This window comes from Solea senegalensis, linkage group LG5, assembly GCF_019176455.1.
Source record: "Solea senegalensis isolate Sse05_10M linkage group LG5, IFAPA_SoseM_1, whole genome shotgun sequence".
Classification (NCBI taxonomy): Eukaryota; Metazoa; Chordata; class Actinopteri; order Pleuronectiformes; family Soleidae; genus Solea; species Solea senegalensis.
This window is the reverse complement of record NC_058025.1, coordinates 920,654-938,506: the sequence shown is the minus strand read 5'-3', so window position 1 is coordinate 938,506 and position 17,853 is coordinate 920,654. Positions and strand designations below refer to the sequence as shown.

At 39.8% G+C, this 17,853-nt stretch overlaps 1 protein-coding gene across 1 annotated transcript; it reads left to right on the top strand.

Annotated features, from left to right (window-relative positions):
* Window positions 1-9,616: 9,616 nt before the first annotated feature.
* Window positions 9,617-17,202, top strand: rorb (RAR-related orphan receptor B). The gene is made up of 10 exons (XM_044025747.1): window positions 9,617-10,091; window positions 10,858-10,943; window positions 11,041-11,182; window positions 11,723-12,154; window positions 12,991-13,112; window positions 13,683-13,815; window positions 13,926-14,033; window positions 14,678-14,788; window positions 14,872-14,984; window positions 15,172-17,202. Exons 1-10 carry the CDS (start codon window positions 10,073-10,075, stop codon window positions 15,334-15,336), a joined length of 1,431 nt encoding a protein of 476 aa, XP_043881682.1. The 5' UTR covers window positions 9,617-10,072; the 3' UTR covers window positions 15,337-17,202.
* Window positions 17,203-17,853: the final 651 nt, after the last annotated feature.

The following is a 17,853-nucleotide window of genomic DNA, read 5'->3' as shown; positions in this document are numbered from 1 at the left end:
GTGTGTGTGTGTGTGTGTGCGCACATGTGTGTGTGTGATCATCTCTAGTCTTTGTGATCAATCTGTGAGTGAAGCCTCTGGGGCCACTTTGAGGGAACAACCTTGTTAGACTGAGTTAAATTGTTGCCTGAGGCGAGCTATTAACGGACGTCCCAGAGAGAGAGAGAGAGACAGACAGAGAGAGAGAGACAGAGAGACAGAGAGACAGAGACAGAGAGAGAGAGAGACAGAGACAGGTTCTTCTCAGGACTCTGCATTGACGTCCATTAATTTTAAACAGAGTAAACAAAGTCTCATCACTAACCATAACCAGTTAATAACTAACTAACCATAACCAGTTAATAACTAACACTAATCTTAACCATAACAAGTTAATAACTAACACTAACCTTAACCATAACCAGTCTATAACTAACCATAACCAGTTAATAACTCACATTAACCATAACCAGTTGATAACTAACACTAATCTTAACCTTAACCACAATTCAAATCTCATTCCCAAACTCAATCAGTTCCTCAAAAATGAGGTTCCGCCTCATTAGGACCAGGTTTTGGTCTCCATGAGGACAACTGGTCCTGTCACACACACACACACACACACAAAGACACAAAGACACAAAGACAAAAGCAACAAATCAAAGATGGAAATCGTTCAGTCGTGGATTCATCGTTGCAGCTCGACTCAAATCCATGATTTAAGTCAGAATTCAGAATCAGGACTAAACTTTAACCAGGAAATATTCACATTTAAAAATCTGGATTAGTCATGGATTAATAATCCTTCATTCATCACAGATTATGTCGTGTGTTTGTGTTCAAATTGTCCAAAGTCACACGTTTATTTTGACATTTTAAATGGACTCTCAGTGCTGTCGTCCACTCAGTCTCATTAATGTCCTCGTGTCCACACTTTATCTGACTGTCTGTCTGTCTGTCTCAGGCAGCCATCTTTCCCTGTCCCCTCCCCCTCACACACACACACACACACACACACACACGCTGTCATCTGTGATTACACTCCGCAGACAAACACAGAGGACAAGGACGAGGACACGTTCAGAGAATCTGATCCAGACTTCATCCACATGAAAACTCAGTCTTTTTAAACTGTGAAGTTTAAAAAGAAAAATATTATTATAATATTATATATATATACTATTATGATAATAGTATTTTCTGATTTTGTCATCAGTTTTTATCATTTTTAATTTTTTTCAAAAAAAATTTACTTTTAAAAAAACAAATTTGTTTTTTGTCAGAAAAGGTTTGTTTTTTTCTTGTTTGATGATTTTGTCTAATTTTTTTGTCCTTTTTTTCGCAGCTCTTTGTCATTTTCGCCATAATTATTATATTTATATTTATAATTATAACTCATCTACATACTTTTTTTTCTCATGTTTTTATGGTTTCCGTCGTCGTAGAACTTTCTGAAACTGAAAATACACACGAGTCAGATGTGAGTGGCCAGCAGTGTGATTGACAGCTGGTATCAGCCTATAGGAGCCTGGTTACAGGTGACGACTCTTTAAAGACTTCAAAATAAAAGTCTGAGACTAGTCTAAGACTTTAACGCTCATCTATGTGGATTTCTTTTGTAACTGAAAACAACACAAATGTGTGCGTGTGAGTGTGGACAGTAATGACCAGATGTCCACCTCTCACACACGGCTGCACTCTCTCAGTCCTTTAGGAAAGGTCAAAGGTCATCTGAGTCCTGCAGGTCATCTGGGGGGTCAGACTGAGTGTGTGTGTGTGTGTGTGTACAGTGACCATGAGAGGCAGATCTGAGGAGACAGACGAACACACGCACAGGACCAGTCGTCCTCATGGAAACCAAAACCTGGTCGTAATGAGGTTAAAGTTTAGGACTTGCATTTTGAATGTGGTTATGGTTAAGGGTTAGTGATAAGACTTTGATTAGTCGTGTGTGTGTGTGTGGCGCAAGGCGTGTGTGTGTTCAGGCTGGGGTCGGTTTACCCAGTGGACTTTTTTCCCACGCCTCCGTCTCTGATCTCAGGACACATGCTGCACTGAGTGGGGGACACAGCGTGTGTGTGTGTGCGTGTGCGTGTGCGTTTAACAGATTATTAAAATAATCTTTAGTTCATTTAAATTTGCGACACATTTAAATAAAAACCAGGTTTTACAGTTAAAAGGCGGTTTACAGTGATGCAGGCATCCAACCATGAACGTGTGTGTGTGTGTGTGTGTGTGTGTGTGAGTGAGACCCCCTTCTGTTCTCTCTCGGTGTCGTCCAATCACGTTGTAGCACCGCGCTCTGTGAGCGAAAAACCCCAGCTGATCCCAGACCTGCTATCTGAGCAATTACCCAGAGTGCTTTGGGGCCGCGTGGCGAGCTGGACAAACTCATGCCCTCTGACACACACACACACACACACACACACACACACATACGAACAGTCAGAAAAACAGTCGTTCTCTTTCGTTCCCTCCCCCATGCTGGTGTGTGTGTGTGTGTGTGTGTGTGTGTGTGTTCATGTGTTCATGCAGCAGCAGAATAAAAGAATATGAAACAGAGGACAAAGATGAGTCTGACAGAGAGGGAGGATGAAGAGATGAAAGCATGAAAGAAATGAGAGATGAATACATGAGAGCTACTTTAAAGCTACAGTACGTAACCTCTGACAGAAACAACATCACATTATTTTATCTTTTTAAAAAAAAGACCTGACTGAGCAGGGGTGGGCGGAGTCAAGAAGCTTTTTATCACGTCAATCGATTGAAAAACTTTTTCAGTCAAACTTTGACGTCTCACTTTACTCAGCTCAATGTTGCTGTCGTCGCGGTCACTTCCTGTGTGCAGCGGGCGACACCAGCTCTGACAAACACTGAGAGAGAGTCGTGTGGAGCTGAGAGACTAAATCAACCCTGTGTGAACTCATCTGACAAAGATTTGAATAGTTAAAATAGTTAACTAGTGATAGTTAAAGGTTGCGTACTGCAGCTTTAAAGCGCAGATTCCGCCGCAGTGTGTTTATGTTTTTATATATCGTGTTTTTCCAGTTTTGAAAATGACTCTCGCTTTACAGTCTCACCCATTCACTCACACGTTCACACAGCCCTTTCTTTCAGTCGCACACCTGTCAGGATTAAGTGTCTTGCTCCGGGGCACGTCAGCATGAGCTGGGAATCAAACCCTCACAGTGTGAGTTCTGAGTTCACTGTGCCGCTGATCCTCCCTGTTGTTTGCATGAGCTCATGTGTTTGGACATGTTTCAGCTGTAGCTCCGCCCCCTCAGGGTGAATGAATGAAACATATATGTCCAGTCTGTCCCTTCACACGCACACATACAGTGACACCTAGTGGCCTGTGTGTGCTGTTACACGAGTTATTTTCAGAGTCATCATTTCAGAAGAAAAATCATGAAAATGTTTCATTTTAAAAGCTTCAGGGTTTTTTTCTTCTTCTTCACTGACGATAATTAGAGTCTATTTAGAGCGAAGGTCGACGCAGGAAATACACACGAGACTCTGACTTCATTAAAAATCCATTATCATAACACACGTGTCAGTGCAACACAAGCCTCATGCGCACACCATTCATCGTTTTATTACAACTGATATGTTTTAATTTTGTCTTTTTTAAACGTAAACAGACGCAGACTTCGGTCCGTCGTCTGATTTTTATATAAAAGATGAAGGAAAAAGTGCAGAAATGAAGATAAACCGGGAAGAAACTTATTAAAAATTCTTTAGAAAAATGTCATGAATGACATAAAAAATGTGAAAATAGGTCAATTTGAACTAAAATATGTCACTGACGTTACAAGGAAATCACTAATGTTGACAAAGAAGATTAAAAAATGTTGTGATGATTAAATAAAACACAAAAATTACCTATTAGGTATTTTTTACAAACATTGCAAAATGTTGAAATATAACAATGTATAAATATAAAAAACATGGCAATAATTAAAAAAAAAATTTTTTTTACATGTTTACAAAATTTTACATAAATATGTTACTGACGCTAATTTTTTTCATTTTGTTAGCAGCATTTTTCTTTTTTACAAAATTACAAAAACATTTTTTTACTAAATATTTGCATCAAAAAAAAGAAAGGTCTATTTTAAATGATACAATCTTGTGATTATTATGAATCTGACGTTAATCTGGTCTATAATCCCGTGTGTTGTGTTTTTGGCGACGTGTGAGAGTGAGTTTGTGTCTCAGGAGATTGAGCAGCAGCAGATCTGATCCTCTTCCTCTTAGCTGAGGAAACGCCAGCACTGCAGTCCAGCTCTTACGTAACACACACACACACACACCTGCTGTCAATCACTCCCCTCACACTGGGTCAACTCAGGCTGCAACACAAGCCCCGCCCCCTCACTCTCTGTCAAAGAGCTAAGAAACAAATACATTTAAAAAGTAAAGATTTAAAAGAAGAACTTTTGAGTTAGAGTAGAACTCAAGTATTTTAGAGCTTTGAAGCGAAAACAAACAAACAAACTCCTCCCAGAATGCATTGCTGCACATCAGGACTGTGAGAACAATGAGGCGCACAAATAAAAACACTCAATTATTTGAATCCATCGTCACAGTTTACACGTTACAAAATAAAGCTACAGGACACGAGTACAATATTGTGCTTGAAGATTCCACAAATGTGCCTTTAGAGCCATGGTTCTCAAACTGTGGTTCATGTACCGCCTGTGGTATGTGTACGTATTCATACATTAATATTTCAGTAACAGCCTGCTAACGCCAGGATAAATCCTGTAAGGCAACAAAATGGACAAAATGGTCCCTTCTTTTATTTCTGAGCGTGCATCCCATCATCATCATCGTCGTCCTTGTGGCTGTGACAGCCAGACAAGTGTGGGAGTGGGTGGTCACCGTGGCAACAGCAAATGCTGTCATGACCATCTCCCTATATCCTACCTGACAGTTCCCGCAGGCAGTGAACGCAACACACTGACGACAAAGTGCGCACACACACACACACACATGTTTATAAATATGTGTCGCTGTGAGTAAAAACAAAGCTCATGCCCACGTGCTGCAGGTCTGTGATGCAAAGACGAGTAAAATCCCAAAGGGACAGAAAGAGGAGCGATGAATATTCCACACAGGAGAAAAAGAAGAAGAAGAAGAAGAAGAAGAAGAAGAAGAAGAAGCACTTCCTGCTCTGAGGAGATTTACATGAGACACAGCAGAGATAATAAAAATAAACACAGCAGGTGTGAGATTCACACGTTCACCGAGAATAAAGAAGCCACAACTTTCTCAAACTTCACACTTTAAGGCCCACGTTCAGATCCAAACATTAGCACGACAATGTAGCGAGATTAAAGATTAGAGCTGCAGGATGTAACTTGTGTTGTTGACGTTCCGTCTCTGTCCCGACGCACAAACGAGGAGCTGGTTTTAAAGCTGCAGTACGTAACCCTTGTTGTTCATCTGAAAACAGACTAAACTGTCAGACCTGACTGAGGGAGCGTTTGTGTGTATACAGCAGCAGAGCAGGGGTGGGCAGAGTCAAGAAGCCGCTGAACCACCGTGTTGTTTTGTTTTTTACATAGAATTCGGGATATGTCACCGGGCGACACAGGCTCTAAACACACTCATTAGACTTTGATATAAATAAATTTAAAATCAAATTTTGTTTCTATGTTTATTTCAAAAATATGTTACGAACAATACAAAAAAAATTTAATTACATCAGCAACATTTCTTTCACAAAATGTTGAAATATTACAAAAAACATGCCAATAATTTTCAAAGATATTTGCACAACTAAATTATTTTACTAGATGTTTATAGAAAAATGCCAAAATATGTTACTAACTACAATTTTTTATAGGGATGCACTGATATGACTATTTCTGCCGATACCGATATCCGATATTAATATTGCTGCTATGGCCGATAACCGATATCTACCGATATCGATATATGTTTTAAAAAAAAGTTTCTGAGATGATAAAAGTTTGTACAGAATGAAAATCACGCAAGCTGAATTTTTGAATGTCTTCCTTTATTTTCAAAACATGTTTTACCTCCAAATAACAAGGTCACATAAGACACAAGTAACCAACTACAAGTAACCAACCACTTGTAGCAAGTGTGTAACTAAATGAAAGTACAGTTTAACTCCCTCAACTCACTAAACTCCTGTGAGAAAGTTTGGATCATAAATTACAAACATGAACATAAATAAAAATAATACCCTGCCAAAGTTACTGTAACCGAGATAAGGGCGTCTATACTGGGTACGTAAATAAAGTCAACAACCCTTCCTCCCGGCAACAACAACCGCGCCACTTCCCTTCACAATAAAACTACACAACAAATATGAGAAACAATACCTGACAAGCTCTACTAAGAGCTGCCATAATAAAAGAAAACATGTTAAAATACTTGATCAAACTTGCCAGTATTCATGGCAACCAGATATTTATTCAATTGCAAAACATCGGAAAAGTAGCGCCGACTTGGCAGGTTGTTGCGGGGTTCAATATGCGCTATCAACCGTCGGAACCCTCGGCTGGTCGTCAAGAGCAATCATTTCCATTACCTTGATCGTTATTGCCCTGGCCACTGTCTTCCTTTGGTCGAGTCCCAGCTGCGCTGCTTTCTTTTTGACTGCCGCCTAATGTTACTAGCGTTAGCTTCCTGCCGTTGTTTGTGTACTTCAGGGTGACGGTTTTTCAAATGACATAATCAAATTTGTGGTATTGAATGACTTGACACGGAACCCTCCTCGCATTACCTCGACTTTGCAAGTGTCGCATAATGCTTTTCACGTACCTTCTATTGACACCCTGAAAAATCGCCCACACCGCTGACGTTCTCTCTCCTCAACACACACACACACACACACACACACACACCTTGTGCTGCGCTTGCGTCACTGACGCTGTCATATGCCCAAACAAATGCCGCATGGTCTCCCCTTCCTGACACACGTACACAAAAAGCAATTAGATGGGTATAAACATCGGATGTTAAAATCGGTGCAGTTTTACTCATTGGACCGATGCCGATATGTTAAAAAATGACGAACATCGGCCGATACCAATATTAATGCCGATATATCGTGCATCCCTAATTTTTTAATTACGTTAGCAACATTTGTTTTTAAAAGTATGTGTCAATAATGTTATAAAATATTTGCATAAACTTTTACATTGTTACAAGGACATTTTTCAAGAGTGAGAAAAATGTCTTTTAAATTATAAAATCTTCTAATTATTATAAGTCTGACACATGGAATAGAATTTCTTGTATAGTGAATCTAAGAGACGCACTGTCTATACCTTTAAAGGTCCAATATACGGCAGGTGCTTAAGTCAAGGGCCTTGCTTTAATGGAGGCAGCCATTTTGTGGCCCCATGTTTTTTGCGTTTTGAAGACAAAGTTTACTACGACTGACTCCGCCCACATAAACCTGATGCATAAACCAATGAGGAAGAAGCAGGAAGTGGCAGAGGGAGAAGTTGTGAAAGGGTGTTTTGTTTTGGTCCGTGAAGGCCACCGTAGTTCACCGACATACTGCAATCTGCTGTCTCACCACTAGATGTCACTAATTTTACATCAGAAGTCAGAACTCAGAGTGATGTCACCTCCGAAATGTATCTCGAGCTAGTTATAGTTAGCAATACTAGTCAATAACAACGTGTTACGTGTTTGCTTTTGTTCACTCAAACATCATAGCAACAAAAATTGTATTCTCACAACCTGGACCTTTAAAAGGTGACATTTATTTATTATTATTTTGAGTTTTTTCTTTCCTGGTGCAAAGAATAAATGTTTTAAATGACACTTTTTTAAAAAACAATTTAAATGTTTGTATTCCTGCCTGAACTCTACCTGCAATACCAACACAGCCCACCAGGGGGGGCATAAGCTTACACTTTGGGAAACACGAAAATGTTTCCTCTAAGTGTCAAGAAGAAGTGAGAAGAGTTTATAAGGAGTTTGTTTCTGTTGAACTGACCTGTTTTTACCGACTATTAATAACTAAATAGAGGTCGTTTTCTCCATGTGTTTGTGTCGTCACACATGCACACACACACGCACGCACACACACACACACACACACCAGCATTCCGCTCTGACCCAGTTTACACACACTTGGCCGGGAGTTTGTGGAAATGGGTCACGTCTTGAAGTCGCACCAGAATCAAACGTGGAGTCCCAGGCTGAACTGAAACTCACTAACCATTAGGTTTTACCCAGATACAAGGTCACAAATAATGAGATAAAGTAAAAAACAAACAGGAAAATTACCATAAAATATGAGCGGCTGAAACACATGGAGCAGAAAAACACACCTGAACTTTAAATTTGAACAAACTGGACTGAAACAAATGAACAAACAAAGAGACTAAATTCACTCAGGGGAGGCAGGAAGTAAAACTTAACCAGGAACACACAAGAACAAACTGCAAAATAAAACAGGATATTGTAAAGAAAGGATTTAAAAAAAAAAAAGACTATTTATATTCTTTAGTCAGTTAAATCATGCAAGTTTCTGTGAGATCCCAAATCCCTGGAATCGTTGGATGAAACACCAAGTGTGGGGTCCTGGTCTGGATCGTTTAGTCTGGTCTGGATAGTCTAGTCTGGATTGGATGGTCTCGTCTGGTCTGGATGGTCTTGTGAGTGTGTGTTCTCGTCTTTCTGTGCTTGTGAGGACCGGCCCTTGGAAAAGCACCTTTCTTGTGGGGACATTTTCCCTCGTGTGGATATTTTGCCTGGTCCTCATTAGCAAAATGCTAGAATGAGCTTCTTTGATTCTCATGAATAATCTGTCAAAGTTTCGTGTGTGTGTGTGAATACACTGTAGACGCAGTAGATTCACCTGCTCAGACACAGCTGTCTCTGTTGATCCGCATTGAAGATTATCCAATTATATACTGTGTATACTGCACACTCATGTTAGAGCTTATATACAACTGTACGTCCGTCTGCACGCATCACTAAACCCATCTGTTCACAGAGGTTTCTAATAACTGGAGTCATCACTATTTCATGTAAGAATTGGCCAAATAATTTAACATTACCCTACACATTTGTGTTCTCAGGCATTATCTAAATGCTAAAACTTTAAGTTTGTTTTTTAAATTGGGCCCATTTCTGGTATTAAGGATTTAGTTTTCAACATATATGTTTTTAACGAAAACAGAAACTGCAGATAGACAGATATTACAAGAGCTGTTGCATAAATGTTTACATATATATATGCATATATATACAGTATATATACACATATGTATATACATCACCACGCATCAATAAAAAAAGAATATGATTTAGGGCTGCAGCTAACTTTTTTTTTCTTGATTAATTGATTGATTTTGTTCATAAAATCTTGAGAAATAATGATCAGTGTTTGTCAAAACTGGAACTGGTGATGTTTCTCAAGTGTCCACAAACCAAAATGACTCAGTTTTAATGATTTATATGCAGCAAAGAAACCAGAAAATATTCACATTTAAGAAGCTGAACAATCACTCAAACTGATTAGAATTATTATAGAAACTCAAACTGATGATACATTTTTAAAAATAATTAAAGATTAATTGAGTAATAAATTAATAATCAATTAATCAAAATATCTTTGAAACCCTATTATTATTATTAATATTATTAATATTACTATAATGAGCCAAGGTAAATATGGTAAAAATACTCCAATCACAATTCAGGCTATGTTGTGTTCTTTTAGAGTCCACTGGATGAAACGTGTTTTTCTAAAAGTCGCCTCTGAACTTTTTCCATTAAAACTCGCACCATTTCCTCCATGTTTGACTGAAGCAGCAGCAGCAGCAGCAGCAGCAGCAGCAGCTCACTGGTGGGAGTAATAATTTAGGATTAGATTGTCTGTCTAATCTCTTTATAGAGAGGGTGCCGTCTCAGCAGACATACCTGTACATACATCCCATCATCTCAGCTCTGAACAGGAACTGCCCGTTCATTATGGATGGTAACTTGAAAGAGAGCAGTAGTGTGAGCAGGAGTTTCGCTGCGTTTCACTGAAAGTGTTCCGGTTGTTGATGTGTGGAGGTTTTGTTTTTGTTGTTTTTCGGTGAATGTGCACATGGAGCTTCCTCTTCACAGTGAGTAACCGTTTAACGTTTACTGACAAAAAGAAAAAAGGAATCAGATTCAGAGATTACGGAATCAGACAACACATACTCGAGTGTGAATACTTTCTGTTGTTTTTGCAACAAGTCATTTAAACTGAATAAACCTACTTAACAATGTGTCACCTAAATTCTGACTGACATGTCAAATAACTGCAGACAGGAAGTCGCTAGCAGAAGAACAAAGTTACAGATAAACATTATTACTTCCTTAGTGGAGTTAATAAAAACAACATATTTAAAAAGAGACATGGCAAATAACTTTAAATGTGGAATTTCTGAGATGAAATGGAAAAATTGCTCTTGGACTCTGACAGGAAATTTGGATTTGAAAAATGATGTGTGTGTGTGTGTGTGTGTGTGTGATTCAGTGATGTAACCTGTGCTCTCATTATGGTTAACGCTGCTAACCTGCAGGAGTTTCTCCTTCAAACACAAAGAACCAACACAAGACAGTTATTCTTACCCTGAGTGTGTTTTCGCAAGTGTGTATGCGTACTTGTGTGTGTGTGTGTGTGTGTGTGTGTGTGTATTCAGTGACCAGATGTCACTCTGCCCTGGTAAAGTCTCTCACACACACACACACACACACACACACACACACAGACTACCTCCATCAGGTTCGACACAGCAGGTCATGTCGTTTTGTAACCTTTAATAAATGAGACCACCAGCAGAGACAAAAGTCCACATCCTGTCCAGGTTTTTGTCACACTCTCTGTCCTCTCTCTGTCCTCAGCCCAAATCGAAGTCATACCGTGCAAAATCTGCGGCGACAAATCTTCAGGGATCCACTATGGCGTCATCACGTGTGAGGGCTGTAAGGTGAGTTGTGTGGTTTTTTAATCCATGACTGTGAAAAACTGCACAGTCATGGTTACTGTGAACATGACCATTGTTATTTGTCATTGTTTGTAAGCAGGGTTTCTTCAGACGGAGTCAGCAGAACAACGCGTCATACTCATGTCCTCGTCAGAGGAACTGCCTCATCGACAGAACCAACCGCAACCGCTGCCAACACTGTCGCCTGCAGAAATGCCTGGCTCTGGGAATGTCCCGAGACGGTAGGCGAGGACACGTCCTGTCACCATAAAAAACAAATAAATACATGACGCAATTTGTAAAATAGGCTTCAATTTTCCTTTTCGTAAGACACTTCTTTTAGTTTGTATCTGTAAGTGTTTGGAAAATAAAAACAAACATAGACATTTAATTAATAATACAAAGACATCACTGATGTAAATGTGTATATGTATATATAAAAAATGTGTGGCATTCTACAAAATTGTGTAAAAAATATATATACTGATGTTACCGAAAAAGATAAATATATGTTGCATTGTTACCAAAACATATTTATAAAAAAAGTGAAGTTACCAAAAAGATGATACAAAATGTTGTGTATGTGACAAAAACACAAATATGTTACTAAAGCAATAATATCATGAATTATTGTCTGATCGCTAAGAAATGTTGACGCCAGTGTGTTTGTCTTGTCCGTCTTTTCGACTTCACAAGGAATTTTCAGTCTTTACTTTTGCTTCCCACTGAGTTTTGATGAAATGTGTCTCTAAACGTTGTCCTCGTTTGTCTCTGAAACACAGCGGTCAAGTTTGGCCGCATGTCCAAGAAGCAGCGCGACAGCCTTTACGCAGAAGTGCAGAAGCACCAGGCTCGACTGCAGGAGCAGCGGCAGCAGCAGACGGGAGAAGCTGAAGCTCTCGCACGCGTTTACTCCTCCAGCCTCACCAACGGACTCTCCAACCTCAACCACGAGATCGGCGGCACCTACGCCAACGGCCACGTTATTGAGCTGCCCAAAGGTGGCCACGGTAATGGAGGCGGAGTCCCCGGGGGCTACTACGGGATGGACTCCACCCAGCCGTCCCCAGATCAGTCGGGTCTGGACATGTCGGGCATGAAGCACATAAAGCAGGAGCCGGTGTACGACCTGACGCCAGTGCCCAACCTCTTCAGCTACGGCGGCTACCAGGAGAGTCAGCTGGGACACAGTAACGTCAGCATGGGAGAGCTGGGTAAACAAAGTTCTGTTCACATCCAACACGTCCAACACATGGAAAATGAACAGATACTCAGAAAGTAGCAGCAGCGGCTGTGAGTCACAGCGTTAATCTGAGCGAGGAATAGCAGATCAGACAGGCTTAAACGCAGACAGCTGACCAGGAGGCCATATTATGGTATGTTCAGCTCAGGCCTTGTCGCCACAGAAAACGGAACAGTCCCTACACGATCTGTTCCTTTTTCATTCTCAAAAAGGTTTGCCCCAAACACCACATTCTTTCAGGAAATGTCTTCATACCCATGAAATAACACTGAATACAGTGGTGTGAAAAGTCAACTACGGAGGCAGATTTACTGTCACGTGTAAAACCATGTGGGAACTATGAAGTCGTGTAAAACAACATGACTGATACCAAACCCAGTCGAGCCAAGTAGAACTGTATCATGGAAAATCCACAACGACACAAGGTTGGGACCCGTTCTCCCAAAACGTCGGTTCCAAGGTTTTAAAATATATATATTCATATAAAAATCTGAACAACAGCGACCTTTAGTGTTAAAACTGGTTACTGCAAGAGAGTGCCGGTTGCCAAAGACTCACATCCACATACATAACATGTCAGGGAGTTTCAGCTCCTCCCTCTCACAGCAGATGATCTGCATATTTGAGATGTTTACGCTGGATGCCTGTACTGACACAAACCTCCCATTTATCTGGGTCTGGGACTGTCTGGGTCAATCTAGATTGTCCAATTACAATGGTGGTGGGTGGAGCAACAGACCAAATTACTGTCAATGCAATGTTTCCTTAATCTCTGATTGACTGGAGAAAATGTATGGTCTCTTTCAGACCGCATCGCTCAGAATATCATCAAGTCTCACCTGGAGACGTGTCAGTACACGACGGAGGAGCTGCAGCAGCTCGCCTGGCAGACACACTCCTACGAAGAGGTCAAGATGTACCAGAGTAAGGTGAGAAAGAATATTGTGACCCTGCAACAATCAGCCTCACAGGGTTTAAGAGCTTATTTCAATCTGTATCTGAATGTTCCATGACCATTCAAACCCACCAAGAACACAAAAACACAAAAACACAGGCACGTATTCAACAAATACTGCATTTGTTTCTCAAAAATAGGGATGAGCCAAAACGATATTCAGTATTTCGGGCAGATAAAAATGTCAAATCCAATTAAAAATCCTATATATCGCATGTTTCACTGACTGTAAAAATGCACATTTTAGCTGAGTCATGTTGTGGGCTTTTTATTTATTCTTTAATATTATATCATTATAATTCTAATAATAGTTTAAAATGTCTAAAATGACCCTGTCAAACTGATATCAGTATCTGGAGATATTCCAGTTTGGGTTAAAAGTGGTAACATATCATCACTACTTTCTAAACGTTACATTTCAGAACTGATGAATAAGATAAGAAAACATAAAATATCAAGTTAAGTTGTTTGTGATTTAAGGACTTTTGGATTTCAAACAAAATGATCAAATGTATAACAATAAAGTGTCTTTGTGTGGTTTTAGCCTCGGGACGCGCTGTGGCAGCAGTGTGCCATCCAGGTCACTCACGCCATCCAGTACGTGGTGGAGTTTGCCAAGCGGATCTCAGGATTCATGGAACTGTGCCAGAACGACCAGATCCTCCTGCTCAAGTCAGGTCAGACCACATGACCAACGCAGTCGGGCTTAGTTTTAGTTTTCTCTTTGCCTGTCGGTCGGTCGGTCGGTCGGTCACTGTCTCGCTTCTCTGTCCCTGTCGTCCTGCAGGTTGTTTGGAGGTCGTCTTGGTGCGAATGTGCAGGGCGTTTAACCCGCTCAACAACACTGTGCTGTTTGAAGGAAAGTACGGAGGCATGCAGATGTTCAAAGCTCTAGGTAAAGTTCTACAGAATTCATTCTCAGGTCAAATGTAATGAACTTGTGTTGTGTTAGTGGGAACCAAAGATGCCACTAGTCATGACTGTTCCAGATATTCTCGTTAAGTAGATGCTTGTCTTCTGCTTTGTGAGGAAACTGCTGTCCTTCAACATAACTCCTCTGGATGTTTTATGCATCTGTGGTGGCCAGGTGACATTATAGGGGTGGATCTGGACTCTCTGAGAAGGGTCAATATGCAAGACTGAGGCGGATCTCAGAGGCGGATCATGAGGCTCCTACAAATTTATAAAATAAAATAAAATAATAAAAAGATCATTTGTGGCGAGAAATGAGTCATTTAGAATTGAAATATGTGTACGTTGTGCTACAGAGCGCCGCGGGAAATTATACTCACTCAGTTTCAATCATCCCTTTAGAGTCAAACACTCCAAAATCTATGAACCGACTGTGGCTATACATACTAATACTTGGTAGAATATTCCATGTGTAATATGTCTCTGCTCCTGTGCTCTTATTAAGTCAATGTCACACACTTCAGTTATAGAACCATTCACTCGCCGCGGTTGACCAATCTTCATCATTCATTCATTCTTCATCTCTGTGTGATTAAGAACTACGTGACTCTCCTGTTTCCCGCTCAGGTTGCGATGACTTGGTGAGCGCCGTGTTCGACTTTGCCAAGAGCATGTGTTCACTGCAGCTGACCGAGGAGGAGATCGCTCTCTTCTCAGCGGCGGTGCTCATCTCCACAGGTCAGTGAACGTCCACCAACCACGATCATGATCAGAGAAAGGAGAAACCAATCTGCCCCGACACTAAAAGAGAACTCTTTCAGATCGACCGTGGCTGATGGAGCCTCGGAAAGTGCAGAAGCTCCAGGAGAAGATCTACTTTACTCTGCAGCACATTATGCAGAAGAACCACATGGATGAAGACGCACTGGCAAAGGTACAGAAGGTCAACACTTTGTAGTCAGAGACGTCAAAGCAGGAGACTGAATTTATTTAATATGGCCGCACAGTCAAACGAGACAATTCAAAGTAACATAAAAAAAACTGTCCAGATTAAAAGTATCCAGCATAAAAAAGCCAAAAGCCAGTTCTTAAAGTCTCTCTCTCTCCCTTGTGTCTTGCAGCTGATCAGCAGAATCCCAACGTTGTCGGCGCTGTGCACGCTCCACACCGAGGAGCTGCAGGCGTTCCAGCAGCTCCACCCAGAAACCGTCAACGTCCTCTTCCCGCCGCTCTACAAAGAACTCTTCAACCCAGACCCAAACTCCACCATGGTCATGCCCAAGTGACCACAACAAGCAAACCAAGAGCAGGACCAAGAAAAACCAGAAGAAAACCCACAGCAGCACTGGCCACACCCACAATCATCGCTCCGCTAACCTCGTCTTAGGCTGCAAGGTGAGGGAGTCGCCGTCTGCCACAAACGCCAACAACACTTGGAATGTCCAGCACTTATCGTCGTCCCGTTCACCGATACAGTCTGAAGAATGTATATATGAACAAAAACGTGGCCCGAGTTTTTCCTCCCGAGTCCTCAGCCCAAACGTGACTGACCAGAAATGTACAGACAAACACAAAAATAAGCTGTCAAAAAAAATGGGTAAGTTCATTTGTTTTAACTTTGATTTTTTAAATGAAGACGTGGTGAAGTTGAAGGACGGGGGAGGGGGACTGTGGATTTAGAGAAGCTACTGTAGATAATTCTTCTAGTGCAGAGCGGATTCCAGTATTACTTCTTGTTCTGTTAAGTTAGTCCTAATTTAAATATACAGACTTTACCTTTGTCCATGTGTTTTTATTTTATTTTATTTTATTTTATTTTCCATAGTTTCTTGTACAGAATTTGTAAAGTTGTAAAAGAATATTTGGTTCAAAACTGGGAAAAACAAGATTTTTGTGATTTTTGTTTGTTGATAAACTGAAGCCTTGTCTGGATTTTGTTCATAATGTGAAGAAGGTGCTGCTGCGTCCGTCTGACCAGAACCTATAGAACATGTAAAGAGAGCTTATGAAGGATTTTAAAAAAAGAAAAATAATGGCTACTACTTTTCATGGTGAAAATAAACAGTATAGGTAAATATTCTATTTTGCAAAAAAAAGAAAGAATTTGACAGACTTGCCGTTCTATCAATCTTCTTTTTTTTCAATAATTTAAATACGTCCAATGCAAACTGGACGGCTTCTGAACAATCAATCACAGACAACCAATCAGAAACTAGGACCTCACAGTGAACTCCACCCTTTTCTGCCCCCCCCGGCACATAAACCCGATTTATTCTCCGTCACTCCAGATTTTTGATAATTGTTGTTCGACAAATTAAATCACACAATTGTGGAGCTGCAAAATACAAGAAAGTAAAACGTCATCCCTTCAAATAAAGTCGTCAATTTCTCATTTAACATATGGTGGTGTTGAGATGGGCACGTATATACATATAAGTATGTATATACATGAAAAAATGCTTCATCAAATTTCATTTCAATATTTAAAAAAAGAAATAAGCGTCAAAGTTGTCCTACTTGGATGACTCGATAAAATTGGTGCAGTTTGCAAAACAAATTCAAAACCATACATAAAAATTCTTCAATTAAATTTTGGAGAAGAGTGGCCGAACAAAGTATTTCCCTGAATTTGTTCAGGGAAAAGTTGCTGGATGGAGAATAAAGCAGGTGTTATTTGTGCACGTGTATATTTAGGCTTCACAGATGAAATGAATTTAATTGTCACAGCGCTCTCATTCCTCGGATCACTATTTGCACACAGACATGAAACTGAAGGAAGGACCTTTTTATTTTTCCTCTGAAGAGCAATAACTTTCACTCTGCCTTTCTGATCTTTTTCCCCTCGTCCTCGTACCAACTGGTCTGAACAGGGTTGCAGCAGTTTCTCAGTAGAATGCACTATATTTGTCGTTAATTATGTGAAACAATCGTCGTGGATGATCCTCACTCACAAAAACAATGATCTGGGGTTCGGACAAAAAAACGCACTTCAAAATGTGAAGAAAATGTTATTTATGCGCATTTAAATCTGCATTCTTGCATTAAAGCTCGGTGCAGGTCGAGCTGTGACGAGACAATCACTGTTCTGTGGGTTTTTTTTGCAAATTCAATAATTAATGGCACAAATAAAAACCAGATCACTGTCGCAAAAAGTCTTTAACTTTTCTATTTTGTTAGATTGATTTTTGTTTTATGCCAAATTCATAAAATGTCACCGTTCATATTTTGATGGTAGTGTCATTTTTTTTTCTTTTAAAATTTTTTCTCTAGAAAGCTCTCAAATATTTTTCTTTTCTTGGTTGTTTGGGTTTTTCTACATTTATGTTTTGTTAGTTTTCATTGACAAACATCAGTTATTTTTATTTTCTCTGATGAAGGAAACATTTTATTTATATGCAGTTCTGCCTTCGTCCACTAGATGCTCTAGAGCGTTTAAATCTGCAATATTACCATAAATTACCTGCAATATTACCATAAACGCTACATACAGTGAGAACTGTGATAAGACAATCACTTTTTGCTTGCTTTTGTAAATTCCATAATTATTAGTGCAAACAGCAACTAACACTTATTATTGTATGTTTACAGATGAAACAAATGAAGAAGAAAAAGAATGAATTTTGAAAGAAATTTAAAAAATATTTTTAAATGTTTTACAGTGTAACTGATTAGAAAATCAATTGAATTTTAAACCTTTTACTTTAGTGGGTTTCTTTACTGGATTTGTCAAACATTTTTAAAAAATGTTTCATTTGAAGGTTAAATTTGAAACCGTCGCTAGCGTTTGTGCAGTTCTGCCTTCA